The sequence below is a fragment of the Hippocampus bargibanti genome, linkage group LG15 (assembly GCF_051943395.1).
Source record: "Hippocampus bargibanti isolate YZ-2025 linkage group LG15, ASM5194339v1, whole genome shotgun sequence".
NCBI classification, from domain to species: Eukaryota; Metazoa; Chordata; class Actinopteri; order Syngnathiformes; family Syngnathidae; genus Hippocampus; species Hippocampus bargibanti.
Window position 1 is genome coordinate 8,949,708 of NC_142748.1, and position 22,519 is coordinate 8,972,226.

At 44.8% G+C, this 22,519-nt stretch overlaps 1 protein-coding gene across 2 annotated transcripts in view; it reads right to left on the reverse strand.

Annotated features, from left to right (window-relative positions):
• The window catches only part of LOC148887619 (adenosine kinase-like), a 44,163-nt gene that overhangs the window by 14,007 nt on the left and 7,637 nt on the right, over positions 1-22,519 (reverse strand). For both annotated transcript variants that reach the window (XM_089015885.1, XM_089015886.1), the window contains exons 4-6: positions 21,987-22,065; positions 10,240-10,412; positions 8,943-9,051 (exon numbers count right to left, since the gene is read on the reverse strand). In XM_089015885.1, coding sequence (XP_088872011.1) covers positions 8,943-9,051; positions 10,240-10,412; positions 21,987-22,065 — 361 coding nt within the window. The remainder of the gene's footprint in view (positions 1-8,942; positions 9,052-10,239; positions 10,413-21,986; positions 22,066-22,519) is intronic.

The following is a 22,519-nucleotide window of genomic DNA, read 5'->3' on the forward strand; positions in this document are numbered from 1 at the left end:
AAAGCGATGAGGCTTCGGCATTAAGCAAAAGACATTTTACTCTGCACAAACTCTCACGTGGGAAAAAGTTGACGCTTTTTGTCAGTTTTCGCATTTTGTATTTGTTAAATACTGAATTATCATCAGGCATTTTTGATATTTATAGCGTTTACATGTTCACCGACATAAATGCAGTCAAATATTTGCGGCAAAGTGTTCTCTCAAGAGTGTGTGGCATAAAAAAAAATAAAAATATCGAAAGTGTGATGGCACCAGAGGGGGGAGTTTGCCAGTCATTTAGCCTCCGAGTCTCTATTCAATATTTTGAATGTATTTTGACTTACGACCATTTTGACGGAACTCTGTCATAAGTCGAATGTTACCTGTATATATATATTTTTTTGAATATATTTTTCATATATATCACTCACTGAAAAGGCTCCCTAATTTAGCCCACAAGTTGAACTCAAGCACCCCATGAAAAATGTCCACTTAAGGAGAAAAATAACCCCCGATAAAAGTTGCCGTAAGGAGCAGGGAGGTGCAAGGTTGCCTCCTAATTGCGGCCGAAGAGAGAAGCTGCCTTGGAGTAAACAAAGTCTGATCGATGGCGGGGGATTATATCGAGAAGGAGAGCCTTTGGTCTTGGGCCAAGGCGAACGCAAGCGCACTGACAAGGAAGGGAGGGCCAAAATAGCTGAGGCAAAAGAGGTGGTTGAGTTAAAAGCATGATACATCACATGGTGGGGGGGGGGGGGGGGTAGCAAGAGTGCATGTGACAATGTTTGATATGTCGTCAACTCTTTGGTTATTTGTACTTGATGGAGGAACCTTCAGGTCAGGCCACATTCCCAACTGCATTCCCCATTGCAGTAGTTCGCAAACATTATACCCCCCCAAAGAAAACTTTAAATAGAAATATCCCCCAGCTACACTTCACTTCCAGACACCAAAAAAAGGCCATGCAGGGCCATGAATTGCATATATAATCCAATCCGACTTCCATGTCGGGGTGTAACTCTAAAATAAAAAAAAGGTCCAAATCAAAGTTTTTCAACTCTTCTTATGCTTCCCTCGCCACGGTTACAGCGCGTTTTAGAAAGCCATACTCTGATCAGACCCCCACCGTCAGAGCTTTCAATCGCTACATTATAAGCGCGGTTCGGCAATTTCGTGGGTTTCCTCGAGCGGCGCACGCCAACGACCACCTGCCGCGTGTTTACTTGCCATGAAGCCTCCTCGCAGGAGGGCGGGGAGGGAAGAACACACTTCGGTGACGTTGTCACATGTCGCCGTGACTCTGTTAGACATATTTTGTTTGAAGATGCAAAAAATGTGTGGGCCACATGCGAGCAACCACCCGGCGAGAGGCTGAGCCCAACGCCCGCCTGGAGTTCCTCGGGCCTCTTTAAATGGCTGCCAGTGATACTGCTGCTCTGTGCGCACACATTTGTTTTTGTTCACCGGGGAAGCGGAATATTTTCAGCAGAGTTAAAAACGGAAACCGGGAAGGGGGGGTGAGGGGGTGTTAAAACTGTTCCGGAAAATGATACCGTGTACATATCGTTTTTTTTCTGTCATCATGCCTGCGGAGGACTTGAGTCACAAGACTTGATTCTTCAGATTTGCCTGCTGACTTTAGATAATGTTTTTTTTTCTGAACATTTGTGCATTTTCAAAATATGCATTGTTTTGTTTTCTTTTGAAAGGGGATATTTTGGGTGTCAAGGAAAGTAACACGATTTGATTTAGTTTACTGTTCTAGGTATTTTCTTTCAAATCTGTTTTGTTTCATTTTCATTTCAAATTGTAGTGCTGCTGAGACACCTCCCCTGCATTTTTCTTATAATTGTATTGTTAGTTTATGTTCCAAACACATCTGTGTCTCTCGGAAAGGAAAATGATTTCTTGATTCCTGCAATGCCACAGAGAGGTCTTGTGAGGATTACATTGGCTAAGCTTTTATCACTCCAGGAAATTCAGTCAAAAGTGCTCCGAGTAGAAAATCAAGGGGGGGGGGGGGAAGAGTTCTTCGTTTCAAGTTTCTCCCTGCTCGCGGAGAAAACTTATTTCGTCTTAGCTACTTCATGCGGAAAATGTAAAGGCAGGTGATTTGGGAAGGAAGAGTGGATGGGGGTAGGGGGGGGGGGTGGAGGGCTGCTGTTGAACATCCGGGGGAAATGTTTCTTATTTGAATGGGACAGTGCCATGGCGACGGCCCAGAAAGGTTCCTGGGGGTTTTGTCCAGACAGTACAAAGTGATTGACACGTCTGAATGCAGAAAAAAATAAAATATTTACTGTGATCAGCTATTGGGACAGTCATAACTGTGGATAAGAATGATATACAGTATCAGATGGACTATTAAAACATGTGGCACAGATATTTCTATGATCTAAAAAAATGTAACAGATCATAATCATAACCGAGTACACACCGAGTACACATCGCTACTATGCTGTCTTCTCTTGCGATACAGAACCACTACATGTCTGTTGATATATCTTTAAAACCCGCCTCAAAACTCACTTGTACTATATGGCATTTGAGCATGAATCACAACTGATCTTAGTTTTACTCCCTGGCGCTTTCTACTATCTTTGTGACTGCTTTATTTTCCCTGTATATGATAGTTGTCAATGTTAAGCGCTTTGTTACGGCTTCAGCTGTTGTTAAAGCGCTATATGAATCAATAGTATTATAGAATGCATTGATCTAGATATTCATCACAAAAGTCTGCACACCCCTAGTTTTAATAAAATGACTATCGGCAGTTGTAAACATTTGTATCTACCAACAGCGACTGTCAGGGGCCAAACGAATCACAATTATAGGGTTTCCTGTACTGTAATTGAGCGGCCAGTTTGACGCTGAAGCGAGCGTGTCATCTTGCCTATGGGCCATTAGTCGCAGGATACCCCCTGATCGAGTATTGCGGTCTGGGAAAAAAAAAGTAGGCAGCGCCTGGGCGAGCCCGATCAATTGGTTTTGATTTGGCGGAATGCAAATAGCAAAGGCGCTTGCTCACTCGCTTGCACGGCGGGATGATGCGACACACTGGCGCCATTCAATGTCACCATTAGACACTCACCCCCCCCCCCCCCCCAAGTCACCGTGTCAAATGCACTCGATAAAAGGACATTATTTCTGAATGGAGAAATGCTAATCCTTTTATGTGGGATCGTCTCGCATCGCGAATATTAAAAGCGCAATGTGTCAAGAGCATGATCTTTTGGCCTGATAGCGCGCCTAACCGCCAAAATGGGAGTAGGGGTGTGGGGAGTCAATTAAAATGGGATTTTTGTGAGAAAAAAAATGGTGCTGATATTGGAAGGCAATATTGGCAAGCAAACATGAGCGTGACCAATGACCCAAGAAGCTGCATTCTTTCCACCGTTGGCATTTGGATGTAAATCCGCATCCTTCCCTCCATCGTCCTTAACTCAATCCCAAATGTACTTTTCCCGTAACAAATCCGCCTTGGCAGACGTCGCCAGGGAGAGTGTCAGGCGGACGGGACATCAAGATCACTCCTCTTTTTTTCCTCCCGAGGTGAATAATGGGCATGTTGCAATGGATGCCTGCTAGGGTCCAAACAAGGCCGCAGTCTGTTGCTCATGATAAACAAAAGCAATTAGAGCGGTGGGCGTGTTATTTCCCCAGCGCTGATTGCAAATAATCAATTGGTTCTTGTTTTGACTGGCGGATGAAAAACTAATGTTGGAATTACAAGAGAGGAATTGATTAATTGAAAAGAGGTGGTGCAATATGGCTCATGCAAAGCATTTTTTGAAGTTTGCCAAATTTGGTGGGGCATGCGTCAAGTATACGAAGCCATTGGATACAATTTTGAGTTTACATTAAAAAGAAATGCATGCTAAAGCATTCGTCTCAAAGTAAAATTACAGATTTGGGGTCTCTTACTGACATAGCTTCTTGAGATGTATTTTTTTTGGGTGGTCTACTCATGATGGATACCAAATTTTATGTTCCTCTTTTGTTGTTATGGTGTTTTGTTGGTATGTTGATCTCAAGTGGAAATTAAAAAATGGCCGCTTCAAAGCAAAAAAGGCTCCTGACATTGCGATTTTTAATTTATTATTATTATTATTAGATATTTTTGTGGCTTTACTCATGGTCGCGCATACCAAATTTCAAGCTAGCTTGAGGGAAGGAATTTTAAAACATTGTTGTAGTTGATAAACAAAGAAGCATTTTTGTCGTGGCTCTTTTTGAGAGGGATCATTGTGAAACCTAAAAATAATAAAATACTGCATCATCTGTTTACATCAATTTAGCATGTGGCTCACAGGTCTCGAATCAAGCGAAACTGCCAACGATTATCGAAATAAATAGCAATGCCACGTTAAGCGCTCATAATTAATCCAGGCAAAAACAAAGTTTTTTCCCGTCATTTTCCCGCCCCTCTTTTCGAGCCCACCTCGCTCGCAGGGACGCATGCCCTTCTTGTATGCATGAGTCAGCTTACATCTTCTGACAATCAAGAGCTGGCGGGGCTTTGTCAAAAGGGGGCCGTTGTTATTGTTGTGATTGCCCGCCGCCACCCCTCCCCGCCCGTGATTGCGCCACAGCATCTGCGACAAAGGCACGCACATGTGGAGAATCAAAAGGACTGGAGGTCTGCTTTTTATTTTATCGCGGCCGACAGTCTTGTTTGGCGGGATGCGGTCATGATGTTCGAGCAGGCGAGCGATAATCGCAATGTCCCCGCGGACTTGCAGATGCTCTGCCAAACAACGCAGGAGCCCCCCCTCCCCTGCCGCCATTGCCCCCAAGGCTCTGGGCACCAGTATAAGCAATGGCACAAGAGTAAAGAGCGATGGGAGAATTTTTTGGGGAGTTATTGGCCTGATGCTCTTTAGCGAACCGACAATCAAAACTCCAATCTGGGAATCTAAAAAGTTAAAATGCTTTATGCATCATCAATTCGTCAAAAGCCTCAAAATCACTTCTAAACGTTTTGCAAATGGCTTAATTAGTATTCCATTTTGACAAGCAGTAGCTTTCAAGAAAAGGCATCCCAATTGTTCTAGTTTGGTGAAATTGGCAATACAAACGCGCACGTGTGTGCACGGTTGAAGTAGATCGGCAGTGTGTGTGAAAAGAAAAAAAAAACACCCAAGGCGCTATATTTAGTCACATGGTGGCATGTGAGCAGTCTCCATGACAACAGAGCAAAAATGTCATCCTCCTCCACTCAAGATGCATTCAAAGACATCAGGGTAAAAAATAAAAAAAAAGGTTAAGAGGTACAAATGTCGGGTCAAATTTGACTGCCGTTAACAATGCAAAGTAACGGCCCGCCGGGGGGGTCATGAGACGCAAAGTCGGCTGTAAACATTACGAGGCAATCGCTTCTCCTTGTCAATGAAAAGTATTGGCAGTTGAGAGGAGGGAGGCCAAATGGGCTGCAAAACATCAAGTGGGAACATCAAGAAGAAGGAGACTGGGGGGAAAAGTGGCTGTGCTCATCTATTTACAAACTATATGACATTTGAGCACAACGGATGTCGCAATCCGACGATATCGATACCTCAGACGCCATCGTGGGAAAAAAAGGTGTCTTGGCGTTCTAGCTCGCCATCTTTTTTGGCGCCCAGGAGACGCGCACTTGTCAAACGGTGCCGAGTGAATCTTAATCAGACACTCAGCCGGCTCGAGCAGGTTCCCCGGTGAGAGTATCAACACATGACCATCAGGCATCCTTCGCCGCCCGCAAAGTGGCTATTTATTTATCCCTGGCCTCGGTATTGCTCGGCAAATAATTACTCAAGTCCATTCAATTAAAAGCTTGCGGCGACGGCGGGTGGGCGGGATGCCCGTCTTATAAGACCGCCTTGAAGCCGACAACGTGGCGGTGACATGACGCCATGTTTTGGTTTCACTTTATGATGACGGACGGCCGCTTGTTTATTGATTTTACTTCTCCGCCGCTGTACAATTACTCATTTGATGAGATACAAAGTCGCAGTAATTCTCTCTGCTCTAGCGGAGAATGTCATTGTAACTAATAACAGCACAACAACAATAACAGACGTAAAAGTGCAGTAGCTAATACTTTGTTACTGTATCAAGCATGAGCTTGTGATCCTTCACGCCAGGGGGGGGCTGTGCATGTCACCCCTGCTCCCCTTCCACTATACTCCCGACAGCTCATTACCACTCAATTAGGCAGGTGTAGCCCAGCAAACCTCCCCCCCCCCCCCCCAGCCCCCAAACGACAACAACAGCGCTCCCACGCGGGTGTTTAACATCGCCGGGAAAAGACAAGACACTCCAACGCCTAAACGCCTCTTATGAGTCTTGATTGAAATTCCGTAATTGGGCACACGTGCTGATTTATCAGGATGGCGTCGTTGGGGATTTTGCATGCAGGCAATTAGGGAATGATTATTTACGCTCATCACTTGTTGCCACCCCACAAAAATTAAAATAACTTTTTTATTTTTAAAGCGACTGCAGAGATTGTCACCACCTCCGTGCAGCTTCCACAAACAAAAACACGTGAGGAATGTTCACCCCTCGGGAGAATCGATTTGAACGCGGATGAGAGGATGTACAAATGTATTTAATAAGCCTGGCCACATATCCAACTTGGCATGTAAATGCGGCGGGGATTCATTTTGCTGGGCAAGCGGCATTGAAAGCGATCGCCTGCAAACAAAGCGGGGAGACTGCCAGTTCTTGCCCTCCCTCCCTGCCTTCCCTTCCCCGGCTGTATTTTAGCCCGCTCCCAACATGGAACAACCAAAGTGTGTGATAGCGTAGACTGGCCCAGAGTGCCGACGAAAGAATGAAAAGGCGGTGCTGAGGAAGCTCAAGGTCAACCTGAGGACGCCGTCCTGAGTTTTGGCCTGCACGTGGTCGCTAATCGTACACACGGTTGCCACTTCGCTGGATGCTTAGCGGGATTCAGGAACACCTCGCTATTTTTTTTTTTTACGTTTCGGAACAAAAAGGTGCAAGAAAATCAACAAACTTTTTTTAGCACCTGTCACTGTTATCAGATGCAATGTGCATATTTTACACGTATGTCAAAATGGTAGCTACTTAGCGGTACAAACAATCCACATGCGTTTACCCCTTACGACTCGACTTGAATTTTGCAAAGGGTTGAAAATAAAAAGCTTTTTTTCACATGGGCATCCATGATGTTTTGCTACTAGCTACTAATACCTCTCTCTATCTCCCTCCCTCTCTCTATGGGGCAAGTTGGCATCGGTCGCTGTCTCCTCCATCTCTCCTTGGCTTCTTTCAGACCATCTGCGCCCGCCGGTAATTAACGGGGGCCTTTTTACAGCCAATTGTGCCGCTCGTCTACCGCCCTTCCATCTTCATCATTATCCCCTATGTGACTAGAAGGCGGATATTGTTTATTTCTTCATCTTAGTATATACATCACTATTTTATTTGCACCTTCTGTGTGGCAGGAAGATTAATTCAAAGTGGCAAGCTGAAGGATGCATCCGAAGAGTGGAGATCAAATGACAGGGCAATGCGCTCAGCGGTAAGAAAAACAAGCTGGTGGTGATGCTGCAGAGTGGATAAAAGAAAAACATGGAAAACGGGGGGTGTGTGTGGGGGTGGGGGGGTGTTCACATTCGGGGAGGTGCGGAGGGGCTGAGTGGCATTGAGAGGAAGGACGGGAGGGAGGGAAGGAGGCTAACTGGGCCAGCATGAACACATCATCCCGAGCAATTAGAGTCACTCACACAATACATCAATACGTCAGGCTCCCCTGTTTGACCGAATAGCAATAGCGCCACGTCTCCGATTGTTTCGTCCTCCCTCCACCACAGTATCGATTTCATTCGCGTCCGGTAGGGTGCCGGGGTGAGAGAAAACATCGATGTTGGATTGCACTGTATCGTTTTCTGTTGCGGCTTGGGATCAGCAGACAAATGCAGGCTTTGTGGCGCTCTACTTGGGGAGAAAAATGTCACTGGGTCGCAGATTATTGTTTTATTTTCATATACCGGATCAATAGAGGGATTAAATATTGATATTTCCGCGGGTTGTTTTTATGCCGCGATAGTTCCCATAAACGATGGTCAAATCTCAACATGCATGACAAATCGTGATCGCTGTTTATACACTTGCATAAAATGTGGATATTATGTCAGTCTGGAGTCAGTTACTGAGCTATTAACCCCCACCACTAAAAAAAGCGGTCAATCCTCCCCCATCGCCTCCCGCCTTAATACGACTCTTTGTGCAATGCTTTGCCTAAGGAGCCACATTTCCTAGCAACAGCCTGCCACTGAGCATTTGGCAGCGCTTCAACATTCTCTCTCTTTGTGGGAAACGCCAGCGCTGCCTGCCCGCCCGCCTGCTCTCTTTGCTTCCGTCACCGGGCATGAGGATGAGGACGATACTTTGATCCAATCGCGCCAACGTAACAGCAGCTGGCAGCGGCCGTCGATCATATAACAAATACAACACCCTGTGCGTGCGTCGCCGTGATTGTCGCATTTCACACAAGGAGTTGTTCAAACACCCATTTGTGGGGCCTACTTCGCACCCCACCTCCCAAATTGAAATCCCACAGAAGCTTAACCCCCCCCCCCCCCTCTATCCGTGCACACCATTTGGCTCAGATGCCAATTGTCAGAGATTCCGCCGTGCGTGCTAATGAGACGTCCGGGATAAAAGGAGGGAGGGCGACCATGTTTGATGTCTCGGGTGGGCCAATGAAATATCGCAATGGAGACGCAACCAATGTCCAAGGCGAATCAAATATCAATACGGGTGCTTGATATCGGCGAGACGGGGGCAATCGGTATCGGTCTGCAATGTCCTCTGATGTATAAATGCCTCGAAAGCACATTCCGTTTGCTACTAGAGCCGCACCTGTTGCCTCGTGTCGCTGTTCTAAAATTGGATGAATGGAGACCATACGTGATGAACGGACCTGCTATCGTCTTACCGCGATATTTACTTACTGCGATATAGTAGACCTTGGCTTTGGTAGCCAGCTCCCAGTTGCTGTCCAGGTCCAGGTGTTGCTCTTTCTTGTAGCATTGCGCCGCAGCCAGGTTGGCCACCAAGGACCTGGCACACATATGATAAATACTGTTCAGATGTGCACCAGTGTGTTTGTGTTTCATTTTAACTAGGGGAAAAAGTGAAAAAAATAAGGCGCAGGGTCATCTTTGGAAGAAAGATATATAAGACATATATGCTGGAAAATATGGTACAACTTCCTTATTGTGACTCATGTATACATGTGTACGGGGGGTTGAAAAAAAAAAGCCGCACATCATGAACACTTAAGTTGTGAGTGCTGATGGTGGTATTTAGCGGGGAGTGGCAGATATAAAGAGAGGCAGGTGGCATTGCGTTAACACGGGCCATTAGCTAGCAGCCCCTCCAAAGCGGCCTCTTTATGAGCGCCCATCAAAGTGCGAGTGCAACAATCAGAGAGACTTGATGAGAGAGCAGGTGCCGAGGCACCAAGTGCTTTCCCCCTTTCAAAAGGGATCTCAATGAGGAAATGAGAAGCGAGATTGCAAAATTCCAGGAATTTGATTTTTAGGGCTCTTTAAATGATTAACATGGAAATTGATGTGGAGAACATTGCAAAAAAATGACAGTGGACCCAAATTGTGTGCAAATGTAAGTCATTCACTGCCAGACGATGTGTAAAAATGTGCCCACTTAGTGCCAGGGTTATTGTCATTGTCACTCAAATTGCAGGACCCACAGAATATTGAGTTTTCGGACTGCATAAACATTAAACGCAACGTTAGAAACCTTTGAAAAAAGAGTTAATTCCTAAATTATATGGAGTTATATGAGCCTGAAATGAGGGCGTATGTCCAAAATACAATGCATATTGGTTTATATAGCGCTTTAACAACAGCAGAAGCTGGAACAAAGCGTTAACATGGAAAAAAGGGAAATGCTGCCACTTTGTGGAAGAGAAAAAAAGATTATCGGCACCCAAACAGGAAAAAACAAAACCCGAACAAATTCGGGAGTGGCACTCTATGTCTTATTTTCAATTCCCGAATGAATTCATGAATGGCAGTGAATGAGTTTCACATCGTACCTCAGGTGCATCACAAGAATTATTATTATTGATCATTTTATTTATGGTTTTATTGTTCTGTGTCCTCGTCTTTTAATTGTAAAGTGTCCTTGGGTGTTTTGAAAGGCGCTTGGAAATTAAATGTATTTTTATTATTATTATTCTCATCAGAATATTTTTTTTCGCATCCATATTCATTAGCAACCAACCGGTTGTCGCCTGTGATGCAGGCGGCGCAGGTGCCGGTGGGCTCCTCGCTCTGCTCGTAGTAGCGGGCGTCCACGTGCGCTTCCTCCGCCTTCTTCTTCAGGATCTCGCCGAAACGGTCGGTGCCGATGCAGCCGAAGAAGGTCGCCACCTTGTGTGGCTTCTGGATCATCCACTAAGGAGAACAACAACAAAAGAATGAACATTGAAAGGTGTGTGCTTCATACGTTGCGTTCAAGGGCCATCGTGAACAAGAGTGGAGTGCAGCTGCCGTTATCGCAGACTCATCTTATTCATACAAGTGGACTAACTCAAGGCCTCGTTCTCGATTACATAAACCTCAATGCACTCCGTAAACTTTTTTTTTCTCCAAACGGTAAAGCAACTAGATGAAAATTGTGTTTCAATGCAAAGACGCGGGGAGGTCAACAAGAATGTCATTTTCACCGTTGCTTTCGTCGAGCGTAAACGTGCACCCGCAAATTGCCAACACAAAGCGCAGCCATTTTCTTCTTCTTCCCGCTTCTTTGCCGCAGGCGCCTTGTCAAGGTCAGCGGCTCGGCTACACGTCAAGTCCAATCTGATTCTGCCGTTGCCGTGATGAGAGCCCAAGGTTAGGCTGTAAATAACGACATGTGCCGTCCATTCAGGTGCATGACGGGCACCAAACTCCCCCACACCCTCACCCCGTCGACGTCCAGCAACCCCGTGTCCCTTTGATGACAGCACGCTGAATCACAGCAGCGCCCTTCGTTTTCACCTCCTCTTCTTCCTCTCCCTCCATGACCCTCGGCTGTACTCTTGCTGCCAACTCAGCTTGTCATTTTGCAGGGTCGTTAACAGGCGCGCATACACTGAGTACACGGCGTGCCCACGCGCTGAAAGAGCCTGACAAAACACACACAAATTCAAAAAACACCTCTGCTTTTTTTTGCCAAAGGCTTCCTTCCTACACTAATAAAAACAAAGCAGCAATAGATAAGAAGGAATTCTCTACAAAGATTCATTTCAGCCCTGGGCAGAATCAGTTTCCATTCACAAATGACATGTGATAATGTAGTGTTTCAGCTCCCCGAAAGGATTGGAAAATAATTTTCCACGGGAAGTGAAGAAAGGGACTGTTTTTGGAAGTCTTCCAACCTGGAAACTTTCCATGGGAGGGGGAGGGAGGGGAATGAAGTGGGGAGTCAAAATCATGTCATGGAAAGATTTCGCATGCAACACTTGGTTTTGTCATCGGCGGACATCCATGAACAACAAATGCGCTTGACTACTCCCGCGCGGGCATTTCAACCGAGCTGCAATTTGGGAGATTCCTCAGGAACATTTCATCAGTGTAGCTCTATCGCTTCTTTCTATTTATAATTGTATTTTATTTATTGTATTCTATTTATAATTGTATTTTATTTATTATTGTATCCATGCTTGTCTGTGACTGTAAAGTGTCCTTGAGAGCTTTGAAAGGCCCTTGAAATAAAATGGATTCTTATGATTATTATATCAGGTGTAACATGGTAACATTTTAGCCGTAAATGGCAACAATCACTCCACATCCTTGTCACAGATAAATGATCTAGCACGTCCCTGTAGTTAATCATTTTTCAGATTAATTAGGTGAATTGTCTCATTTGCTGCACCGTCGCGCTGTAGCCCCACCCAAGCCTCTTTTTCAAGAACATATTTCCACTAATGATACGCTCAGATTTTTATTTCTTGTGAAATACGTTGCCAAACAACGCTTTAATCTACGATATTGCTTTTGTATGTAGATGCTACCATAATACTGTCACTTTCAGCCCCCCTCCCGCCACCAACCTCTTCCCCTGGGGTCAATGTGTTCCTTGCCAGTTGTCGCAATCATTTCTGCGCTATTAATGATGCAATTCCGATGTAACGACGCTCTGGCGACGGAAGCTGACAGAAGACTCACAAACAAAGCCTTAAGGACATGGCCCGGAAAAGACCTGGTGGGGGCCTTGGGTGCACACCGGTAAGTGCGTGGGAAGGGGCCTTCTGATATCGTCTGCACTTTGACTGATAAGGCCATTGGGACGTTTTACTTTGACAGGCAAAGACATTGGGCTTCGGAATGTGATTGGTCGCGCAGCTCCGGGTTTAATAATAAGACAAATAAATAAATAAACTCTCCGATCGAGTTACGGGCGTCTAATGTCCTCTGCAGACTTTGGTAGATGGAAAATATCAACGACGAGCTTCTCTGCTTACCCTTGTCTGCACAGGTAAGCAGAAAAAAAATAAAAAGGGGAAAAAAGCTCTTAGCTGCTGTCTGACCTTGAGATGGACGTCATTTAATCAGCCAGCGTTCTCTGCAGGCTATCATTGCAGGAAGAGAGGGAGCAAAAGGAGAGATTATTGAACGAAATAAACAGGTGGTGCATTTTGAATTATGGACGTGCAAAAGTCACATTGAAACACTGCACCAATTTTAGTGAGATTTACTTTGGAGCAAAAAAAAAAAGACATTGTGAGGGGAAGATTGTCGAAAACGGGTGATGGAGATTTGGGCATTTTTGATCGAATGGTTAAAATGTAAAAATGTGTAGAATGTTAAATGTGTTAAAAATGTGTTGAATGCCACGTAAAAAACAAATTACAAAATTAGGGGAGGTTCAATTTTGAAACAAAAATGTGATGGCTCGGTTTTCAAAAATGTCTTCCTGCAATTGTGTCGACTTCCTGCGAGGTTCTCGATGGCCAAGATGAAAGGCCATTTTCGCTCTCATCCATCCTCTCTCTTATCTATCCAGCGGGTCTTTTTGTATGTTTTCCTGAAAGCTTACGGCGAGAGCCTCAAAGACACGTCAGCATCATGACACGTTTGGGGGGGAAAAAGAAGAAAAACGTTGAATTTATCGCTCCGATGACCTTCTAGATTCCTTTAGCCTGGTGCCGACGCGCCAGACAACGCCGCCGGAGCCATCCATCATTCAACCTGCCCAATCCCCCCCCCCCCCTTCTACCTCACACGTGAGCCGCCGGTGATAAATTGGCTGATGCCCATGTGAAAAATAAGGTGGTTCATAGCAAACCATAAAGAAGGGAATCCGTATCATCACTTCAAGCGGATAATAAATATCGAGACGCAAGATTACAAGAATGCGTCGTAACTCTGCTCTGGTTAACGCGACTCTGGATTCCCGACAGTAAATCACCGCACTTGAGCAAAACAAATGGAATTGCGTTTTTTTTCATTTGCGAGAGGGGCCATTTCGTAATTTCTAAATTGACGTTCAAACTTCCAAATCCCGCCTCTTAAAGCCACACATGTACACCAACAATCCGCATATTATTTATCAACTTTATATGTTTTGATCATTTTTAATCTTTTTGCTTTGTTTTTTTTCCCTTACGCGCCTATTGCTGCTATGTCTGGAACGTGTCCCCCCGTGAATTAAATGGGGGGACACCGTACACGGCTGTCAAGAGAAAAGGAAACGTAAAACCCTTTTTTCTGTTTTGTTTCCGACTTGTCCGCCAAGTTCGGTGAAAGAAGACCTCCCTGACAGAGTGTGCTTGCTAACTTGTTGCTTTCGCCGTTTTTCTCACACTTGAGTCGCTTCCAGTCAACACAGTAATGCTATATCCTGCTCCAGGTGAACATTCTCGGGAAGGGGGGGAAGGTTTGTTCAACCAGATGATGCGGGGAGGCCCTTCTGCTCAGAGTATCGCCATCGTTGCCCCCCCTCTCCCTCGGCGGAAGGCTCTAAAGGCAAATTCAGACGGCGCTATAAATCAAAATATAGATTTTCAGCCGGCCGCACTTTCCCGGGAAGGGCTGCAATAACAATGTCATCCGACTCGGCCTGGTTGCCATTAATGCGCTTGGCCTGCATCCACGCAGTCGATGCAGGCCCCCGCGCGTCGTATGTATTTTACAAAAAGTCGACAAGAAGCGATGGAAACGTGACTGACCTATTTAACCGCTTGGCATGTTAAGGTAAGAGGAGCGCGTTTCCAAACGCTCGCCAAAAAAAAATGAGCGGCGTGCGCCAGATATAACACCAGGCCGGATTTGGATGCTGCAATTTTGTCAAAGAAGACAATGCGCTTCAATTGAAATGGAACCTGAGTGACTAATGTGATTGCTATTTAGATTAGGATTCCCCGCGCCAGGCCTTCCTTCCTTCCTCTTTTCCAAAAAAGTGAATTTGATCTAATTCATGTGTCCTCTCTCATGAGTGCGAGCGCTGGAAAACTCAAAGTAGGATGAAAACTGGTTGACCCAGCTGTTTGTTTTTTTTTTACTTCAACTAAAACTACAAAGAATACAAATCAGATGTTTGACTCACCGCCAATTATGGCAGCGAGAAACAGCAAGAGGCAGCTTTCAGTACGCAAATGGACCGTAAAGTGCACATTTTTTCATTATTTTTCCTTCTTGCAGAGGCGCCTCCTGTTGGCTTTGGCAGCTGGACGGCGACTCGTTGGCCGACGCTCTTCAAAAGAAGAAGCGAGGTCACGCCGCTTAGTGTATCGGAAATCTCTCCCATAAGGTCAATCAACAGCGGCGGGGTGTTGTCATTTCGTGAGCTGGGATCAACTTTTATGATCATAAACGTGGATATGGAATGACGCAGCAACATCAACAGCATTTGCCATTTTTTGCTACTCATGCTCGCCGTTAGCCTACCTATGGTGGTTTGTATTATGTACTCGCAAGGATGAAGCTATCAAGCCACCACGGTGTATTATTTAGTATATAAAACATTTTTAGACATATTTTGACTTATTAGAATAGCACATTATGCCTTATTGCAAAAGTCTATCATGCATACCAACAAAGCTTACCTATGCATCATATGCAATTATTACTATTTCCTTTGACTGGCCCTTGACATGTAATAATAATCAACGCATAGACTTATATTGCCGGGCTTTCCCTGGAGACGAACGAAGATGACGTTCTAATCGAGGACGACAGGGGAAGAATGACCCCTGGAGCTTTTTCTCATCTTTTTTTCCCATCATGCAAAATTGCAAACATCTGCCAGCCGCGGCACTGCGGAAATGCCAAAGAAGCACTTTGTGACTGGCACGGGGAAGTTACACCCACTTTGCAATAACATGTTGAACCGCGGCGGGCGGGCGGCTCAGGCGGGGGAGGCCAGACGCCTGGACAGCCGCCCTCATTTCAAGCTCATATAACTCCAGACCCACACAATTTAGGAATTAACTAGTTTTTTTCTGATGAAAAAAAAGAGTCTAAGGTTGCTGATGCTGCATTAAATTTTTATGTAGTCCTAAAACTCAATATTCTGTGGGTCCTGGAATTCGAGCGACAATGACAAAAACTCTGGTACTGGAGTGGACATTATTTTGCACATCGTCTGCCAGTAAATGAGTAAAATGTCATTTTAGATGTCCGCTGCCGCCTTCATTATTTAGGTTAGCCATCCCTTTGTCTAATTGAAAAAAAAAAATAGCAAAAAGGGTGTCATTGATTTAAATACCTTCTGGGCCGTTTGCAATACATGTCGTTTTTGAGCTCAATCACAGAGATTTTAACATGCAGTCCAGAATACTTCGCAATCGGATTTTAAGCGTTATCCGTCTGTGAAAGGCAGCAGCGCCGCGAACCGCCCACTTCTAACCGTGTGCTATTTTCATATTGTAATCGTCGCCGTGACAAAATTCATTATGCTCAAAGGTCTGTTTGCTCTGCGAGTGTTCTGTTTGTGTACAGTACATTAGCGCCATATGGGAGCCACGCGCGTGGAAATAGTCCACGCCGGCCGCAGATGGTGGGATGCAAACAAGGACGCCCATTTGTGTTTGGATATCTGATGTTATCTAAAATGAATGTTTGCTAATGAGTACACAGAACATCCTTTTGCAATGGAAAATGTTGTCAAAGGAGCTTTGGAATCAGATTTGCGGTTGAAATCAATAGGAAAAAAATGAACACGATATAACGGGGAATACATTGACATTGATTTTCGTGAAAAACAATAATTTTGCCATAAGATGGATGACAACGTGTCTGCCATTGAGGCTTTGAAGTGGGAAGCGATTGGGTACCATGTTTGTTTCTGTGGTAACAGATCGAGCGGAGGAATGGCCTGCTGAATGCAACCCTCCCTCTGGCTCTCCCCTCACTCTGCATCCCACCAACCTCCCCCCCTTTCCTCCTCTGTCTTTTCACTCTCCCGCCTAGTCGGTGCTGAAGAGGCTGTCACAGCGTTTCGCCTTTTGTTGTGGAGTGCCGAGCACAACGTGTCCTAGTTAAAGCCAGCCAGTCAGCCAGCCAGCCAGCCGGCGAACGTCCCATCTGCCCCGACGTAATTACACAATTACGCCGGCAGGATCCGTCATTAGTTCCTTTGTGGTGGCCAATTTTGCGGAACACAAAAAACGGCCGTCGGGTTTTGCTTTACTTTCTTTCTCTAAGCCTCCGTTATCATTGTTTGCGAGCAGGTATTAGTCGCGCGATGGCCAAGACTATACCCCACCCTCCATTAACCAGGGGAAATATCGACCCTTGGAGTAAATAAAACACAGTGGGAGGGATTTTCAACCTCAATCTTAGGCCTGAAATCATCATTTGACACATTAACGCTAGCTTCAAACCCTAATTTGATACTTCGAAACCGTACTTCCAATTTGGAACCCTAAATATCCAAAACACGGAGGCTAACCGATGGTTCACTTTGCGTATTAAGTGCTCCGATTGGCATTAGCATCTAATCAGACAGACACTCAATCATTCATGCGCGAAGGCAACAAAAGGCTCCAGAGATTTTTTTTGGGCTGCACAATTATTAAAAAGTCTCACAGTGCTATATTCAAACTGTAATTATGACATATCTTAATTGCCGAGAAGATGCGAATCAACGCAAACCGAATCGGCCGAGTTTGACGCGCGAGCCTGTCATCATGCTAGCCGCGGTTTTCAAACCTTCAACCTGATTCCAAAGAAAAGTGTCAGGATTTAAAGCAAATATCAGCTCTGGCATCTAATATTGGCAAACGTGCAATTTGCTTGCTAATTTTGGGAGTCGGGGAACGATTACGATTCGCGTCATTCTCACAGCTGGCTAATTACATCATGCGGCGAAAAAGCAGACATTTGGGAAAAATCAAGACAATAAGACACCGACATTGTAACTGCGTTTGCCGATTAACATTTTGGAATAACGTATTTTCCGGTGTATAATGTGCACCCAAGAGCCTTCATTTTCTTCAAAAGATGACCCTGCGCCTTATACGCAGGTGCTTCTTATATGTGAAGTCATATTGAGCCACAACGAAAATATAGTTCGATATTATATTGAAAAAAAAACTTGTTTTCATTCATTGGGGGTACGCCTTATACTCCGGTGCGCCTTGTACACTGGAAAAAATGATAAGTTACTGGCAAAAAAACTATATCAATAAATAATGTGGCATACCCCAAGAACCATCAAAAGGTCCTTTTCGACCTGATAATTATACATGGCGACCCCAACTCCCAGAAAAACTATAACCGCGTAGTAGTCTTTTAGCTGGGCGCTATAAAGACGATCAGTCCAGGGACAGAAAACGATGCTCGGGAAACACTTAAGGACTCTCAGGGGTGAAGGCTAACCTGACCGCAGGTATTATATTGAGGCCACGTTGATGAATCTTGCTCGATTACCAACGTTTCGGCGCTAGGTTGTTTAACGCTACTACCACGTGGCCCGGTGACCTCGTCATTAAAGCGAGAGGGGCGATGGGTGTTTTTAAAATGGAACTGAAACTTAATAGCTCACCGATCAAGAGACGGCGCCGTTTTCCCGCGGCTGTTACAGGCCAAAGCACAAAAATAAACGTCAGTTGACTGAACAATCGTCGGCGTCAAACGGATCCGCCGCCCTTCGCTGCAATCAATGCCGACTCCCCGGCTCGCATCTCCGCTAAAAGGAAAAGGTGAGCACTTTTTGTGCAAAGGAGCCATTCATTTCGGATGAAAAGGAAACTTGCGCGGTAAGCACAAGTCCAAAGAGTCGGCGGGTGGGGGTTACGAGGGATCGCACATTCATCACACCGACGGTACAGTGCCAGGACGTTCGTTGAAGAATAATTGCCCATGGGGTTATACGTACCGTTAGCTACCCTCCCCATGAAGTAAAGAAAGTGGGGATAATAGACTAAGAAGATCCAATTAAAATGTTTACAGCTTCAACCTTTAACTTGAAGCTTAACCCTAACCTCCGATCGTAATCGCAAGTTAATTGATTGCTGATTTCAGCAAAGGCTATAAGGCTTTGAGAGCGGGATCTATGCAGTTACAATGTAGTTGGAGGCTGGGTGACGGTGGCCATCAAATTTCATCCAGTCACCTCATTCACTGCCAGAAGATGTGTAAAAATCTGTCCACTACAGTGCCATGGTTTTTGTCATTGTCACCCAAATTCCACAGAATACTATTTTTTGGACTACATAAACCTTAGACTCTCCTTTTCATCAGAAAAAAAAGAGTTAATTTCTAAACGATATGGGTCTGGAGTTATATGAGCTTGAAATGAGGGTGGATGTCCAAAATACAATGCAATACATACATATTGGTTTGTACAGCGCTTTAACAACACCTGAAGGTGTAACAAAGCGCTAACATGGACAAAAAGCAAATGCTACCTCCTCGGGGAAGAGAAAAAAATTACCAGAGGTCTGACCATCGCTTTATCAGCACTCCTCGCGAGAAAAAACACAACCTAAACGAATTCGGGAATGGTAGCGAATGAGTTAAGGCTCCGGTTTGTCCTTTTTTTAATAGTTTGTTTATACGCTTCAGTAAGAATAGAAGCACCATATGATCCCCCTCTCCCCAAACTATCCGCCCCCTCGCACGGTTCCGCTCAAGAAAGTCGCACGTCTTCCGAGTGTCAAGTTGCTAAGTTGAGCCGCCGCTGTTGCCGCCGTAAACCCGGTGGGAGAGCTCGGAATAATCTCGCCAATGTTAATGACGCAATTTATATGTGAGGGCGAAGCGCTTTCAGCAGTCTTTCCGACTCAACGGGCCGCGGCAGCATCCCCCCCTCCACCCCTTTGCGAGATGGGAGTGCAGCAGCGGTGGCGTGGGCGTGCAAGAGGATAAGTGCCATTACTAGCGGTATTAGTGACTGTCTGTCATCCAACTGTGCCTTTTTGATTAGTCGGGTCTGAAACGACTCAAAAACCCAAGTGTTGCCGATGTTTTTAATTTGATCAACAAAGCAGCTGTGGATAAGTCGAACAGCCAATGCATTTTGCTCTAAACGCACCACTTGTCAGTTTTTCCATCCCAACATTAAACAAAAAAAGAACTCATTTGAGGTTTCATTTATTGCCTGGCAAGTCATGACAACTCGCTCAACTTTTGAACTCCAAAGAGAGAAACGCTGACAGTAATTGCAGGCTGGGCTTTGTTTCTTAAAGAGAGGGAACAAAATGATGGTTTCAAAACCCAAATATTGAAATGTGTTTTTCCTTTCTTGTTGCTATGCGACACTTTGGAGCCACAGAAGGGAGAGAAAAATGTGCCCAATAAATTCCACAGTCAGACACACTCGGTTAAAACAAATAAAGCCGAACGCTCTGTAATCATTGCAGATTTATTGAGCAGTCTCAATTGTGGCAAAATGATAATAGATAAACGCGTAAATTCTATTTTTCAGCGGTTCCCCCCATTTTCTGTTACAAAAAGAAAATATTTTGCTAAATCGACCACACCGCGTTTTTGCGGTTATGCAAAATCAATGAATACACAGTCTGGTGTATTTTACTTTTGAGTCTACAAACACGTTACATAGTCGCAGTTTTTCTGTTACGACACATCCATTCTGTGTAGCCTTATCTCTTGTTTCTATTTATAATTATATTTTATTTATGACTGTATCTGTTTTCTTTTTTTCTATGCTTGTCTGTGTGTGTAAAGTGTCCTTGAGAGCTTTGAAATAGCTTGAAAATAAAATGTATTATTATTATTATTATTATTATTATTATTATTCAATAACTGTAACTTCTGTCGTTTTCGGCACGCGCGCATCCGAAAGTAATCGCCGTGTGCTTGAGAAGCCGCTGTAATCTAAAAGTCTTCGCCGAGGCTTTAATCGGCCCTTAGCAAGAGCAGCTGCTAACATTTCAGCAGCGAGATGATGAAGGCGTGAGGTCAGGGCTCTTAGGGAGACCTGAGCCACTAATACCGAACGTCCAGTCACGGGGAATGTCTGTCCTAACACGAATCATTAGGTGTAAGTAAGACTAAAAAGGTCTAATGGCCTGTCCTTTTTTTTTTCGAGGAAAGTTCATCCTACGCCGGCGGTTGGCAACACAAAAGCTCCACTCATTCTCCCGCGGCGGTCCCCGTCTTGGCTTAAGTGGTACCAGGCCCAGGAATTTCTTCATTTATCCCGTCACCGCTCTTTATTTATTTAACGGAATGAGCTATAAAAGCCAAACATTAGGTCATGGCATATTTTCACCCAGAGAAATAAGTCAATGAGACATCAAACCTTGTATTTCCGAAAGCGTAGCGACTTTTTTTTCAGGTGGGGGGTGTCAAATGATGCGGTGTGAGATCTTTCTGGCTTAAAAAAAAATCAACGGCGTGGAGCACATGCGTTTCCAATTAGGAGCTTCGAAACTTGGGGCCCCCCGTTCAGTCCTTCTGCAATTGACCAGGTCTGAGGTAATGTTAAACAGACATTATAACCATAACAGAAACGGCAAGCGACCCCTCCTCCCTCCTTTTCTTCTTCTTTCCAAACGATAATTAAGACGTCGCTGTAAATGGATGATACGGACTGCGAACGCTGCAGAAAATCGGAATCAATCATAAAAAGCCGCATCGGTTGGTGACACGTTAACTGCTCCGCCAAAGTCATTTGTCTCGTTGTTGAAAGTCTGTTTTGGCAAATGAGGCAATGATGCTGATTTGTTCTGATTTTAATGCAAACACAAAATTTGCACTCTGCGGTCAGAGCGTCTTGAACGTGCCAGGCGAGGTTTTTGTCCACGGCGTTGCATCTGAACAGATACTGGCTCATCGTCGGAGTCTGCCTTGCATCCCGGATAACCAAGCTTCCGCTAAAATCGCTGACAAAATCGGCGAGGCTGGTCCCACCAACGAATGGATGTTTTCAATCCAAACTATTGCGAGTGAAGAATCCACTGGAGAAAATTGGTAGTTATCCATCTAAGCTTCTGTTTGGTCAATTCTCATTGAACTGAATCCAATTGCCATCGATTTCTTCTTCTTTGGGTTTTGCTTGATCCTCGCCGTGGAAGGATCGGAGCTATTTAACTCCATTACAAAGCTCCGATGAAGCAGTTGGTGGTTAAGGACGCGTGGTGAACATTGATCCACGCACACACACTTGGGTCTTCTCTCGCTTTACACCATGCGGGCGTTTGGCCCTCTTCGTCATCCGGATCTTTAAAGAATTTAACCCAACTTGCACAAAAAGTGATTTTCACTCTCTTACGTTGACTTGCAGCAGTCCAGAAATTGATCATCATCGGCGTCTGGAGATTCCATGACGGATCAAACAGCCAGCCAGTCAAGATTTGGACAAGCACCATTTTTTTAATGTAGCAACCCACCTCGGAACACAACATTCGTCCTACCAGATTTATCGTGACATTTCGATTATGTCGCGACTGGTAATTTCTCTCCTTTAATTGACGTCTCTCGGGGGAAATTGGGATAGCGAGATAATAGTGCAAGTATTGTAAAAAAAAAAAGCTGTTGTGTCTCCGTGTGATAAATTACACGAACAAAAAGACCAACCTGGGCAATTTTCACAGAGTTCTGCGTCGAGCCGCCGGCGTGATATTCCACTTCCTTCCTTTTGACGATTTCTTGAAACCTTGAAAGAAAGCAGAAGATGACAAGACTTTCTTAATCAATGACTGAGTAAAAAATAATAATACACACTTCACATTGTAGCAATAGATGGTTAACTACATTACAGAACTCTTGTGTATACATTATTTTGAGGGCAGTGTGCAAAATATGCTGAGCAATTTTCTCGCATGGCTTTCTGGGGAAACGCCAGCACATTTCACAGATCGACTTCCACGAGGAAAAACACTGTGAGGAGTAAACAAACGTTCAGTGCAACACTTCAATCGATCCTGCATCTTTCCAAAGCTTCTTTTTTATACAAATAAGCGGCCATGTTTGGCGTATGCGCCGCAAGGTACTGGCGTTATCTGGGGAACGGGAAACATGAATAATGTGCATTTCTCAACACACCCCACTGAGAAAATTGACCCGACGGCTGACAAGATGATACACCCGCCACCACCCCAAACAGAACG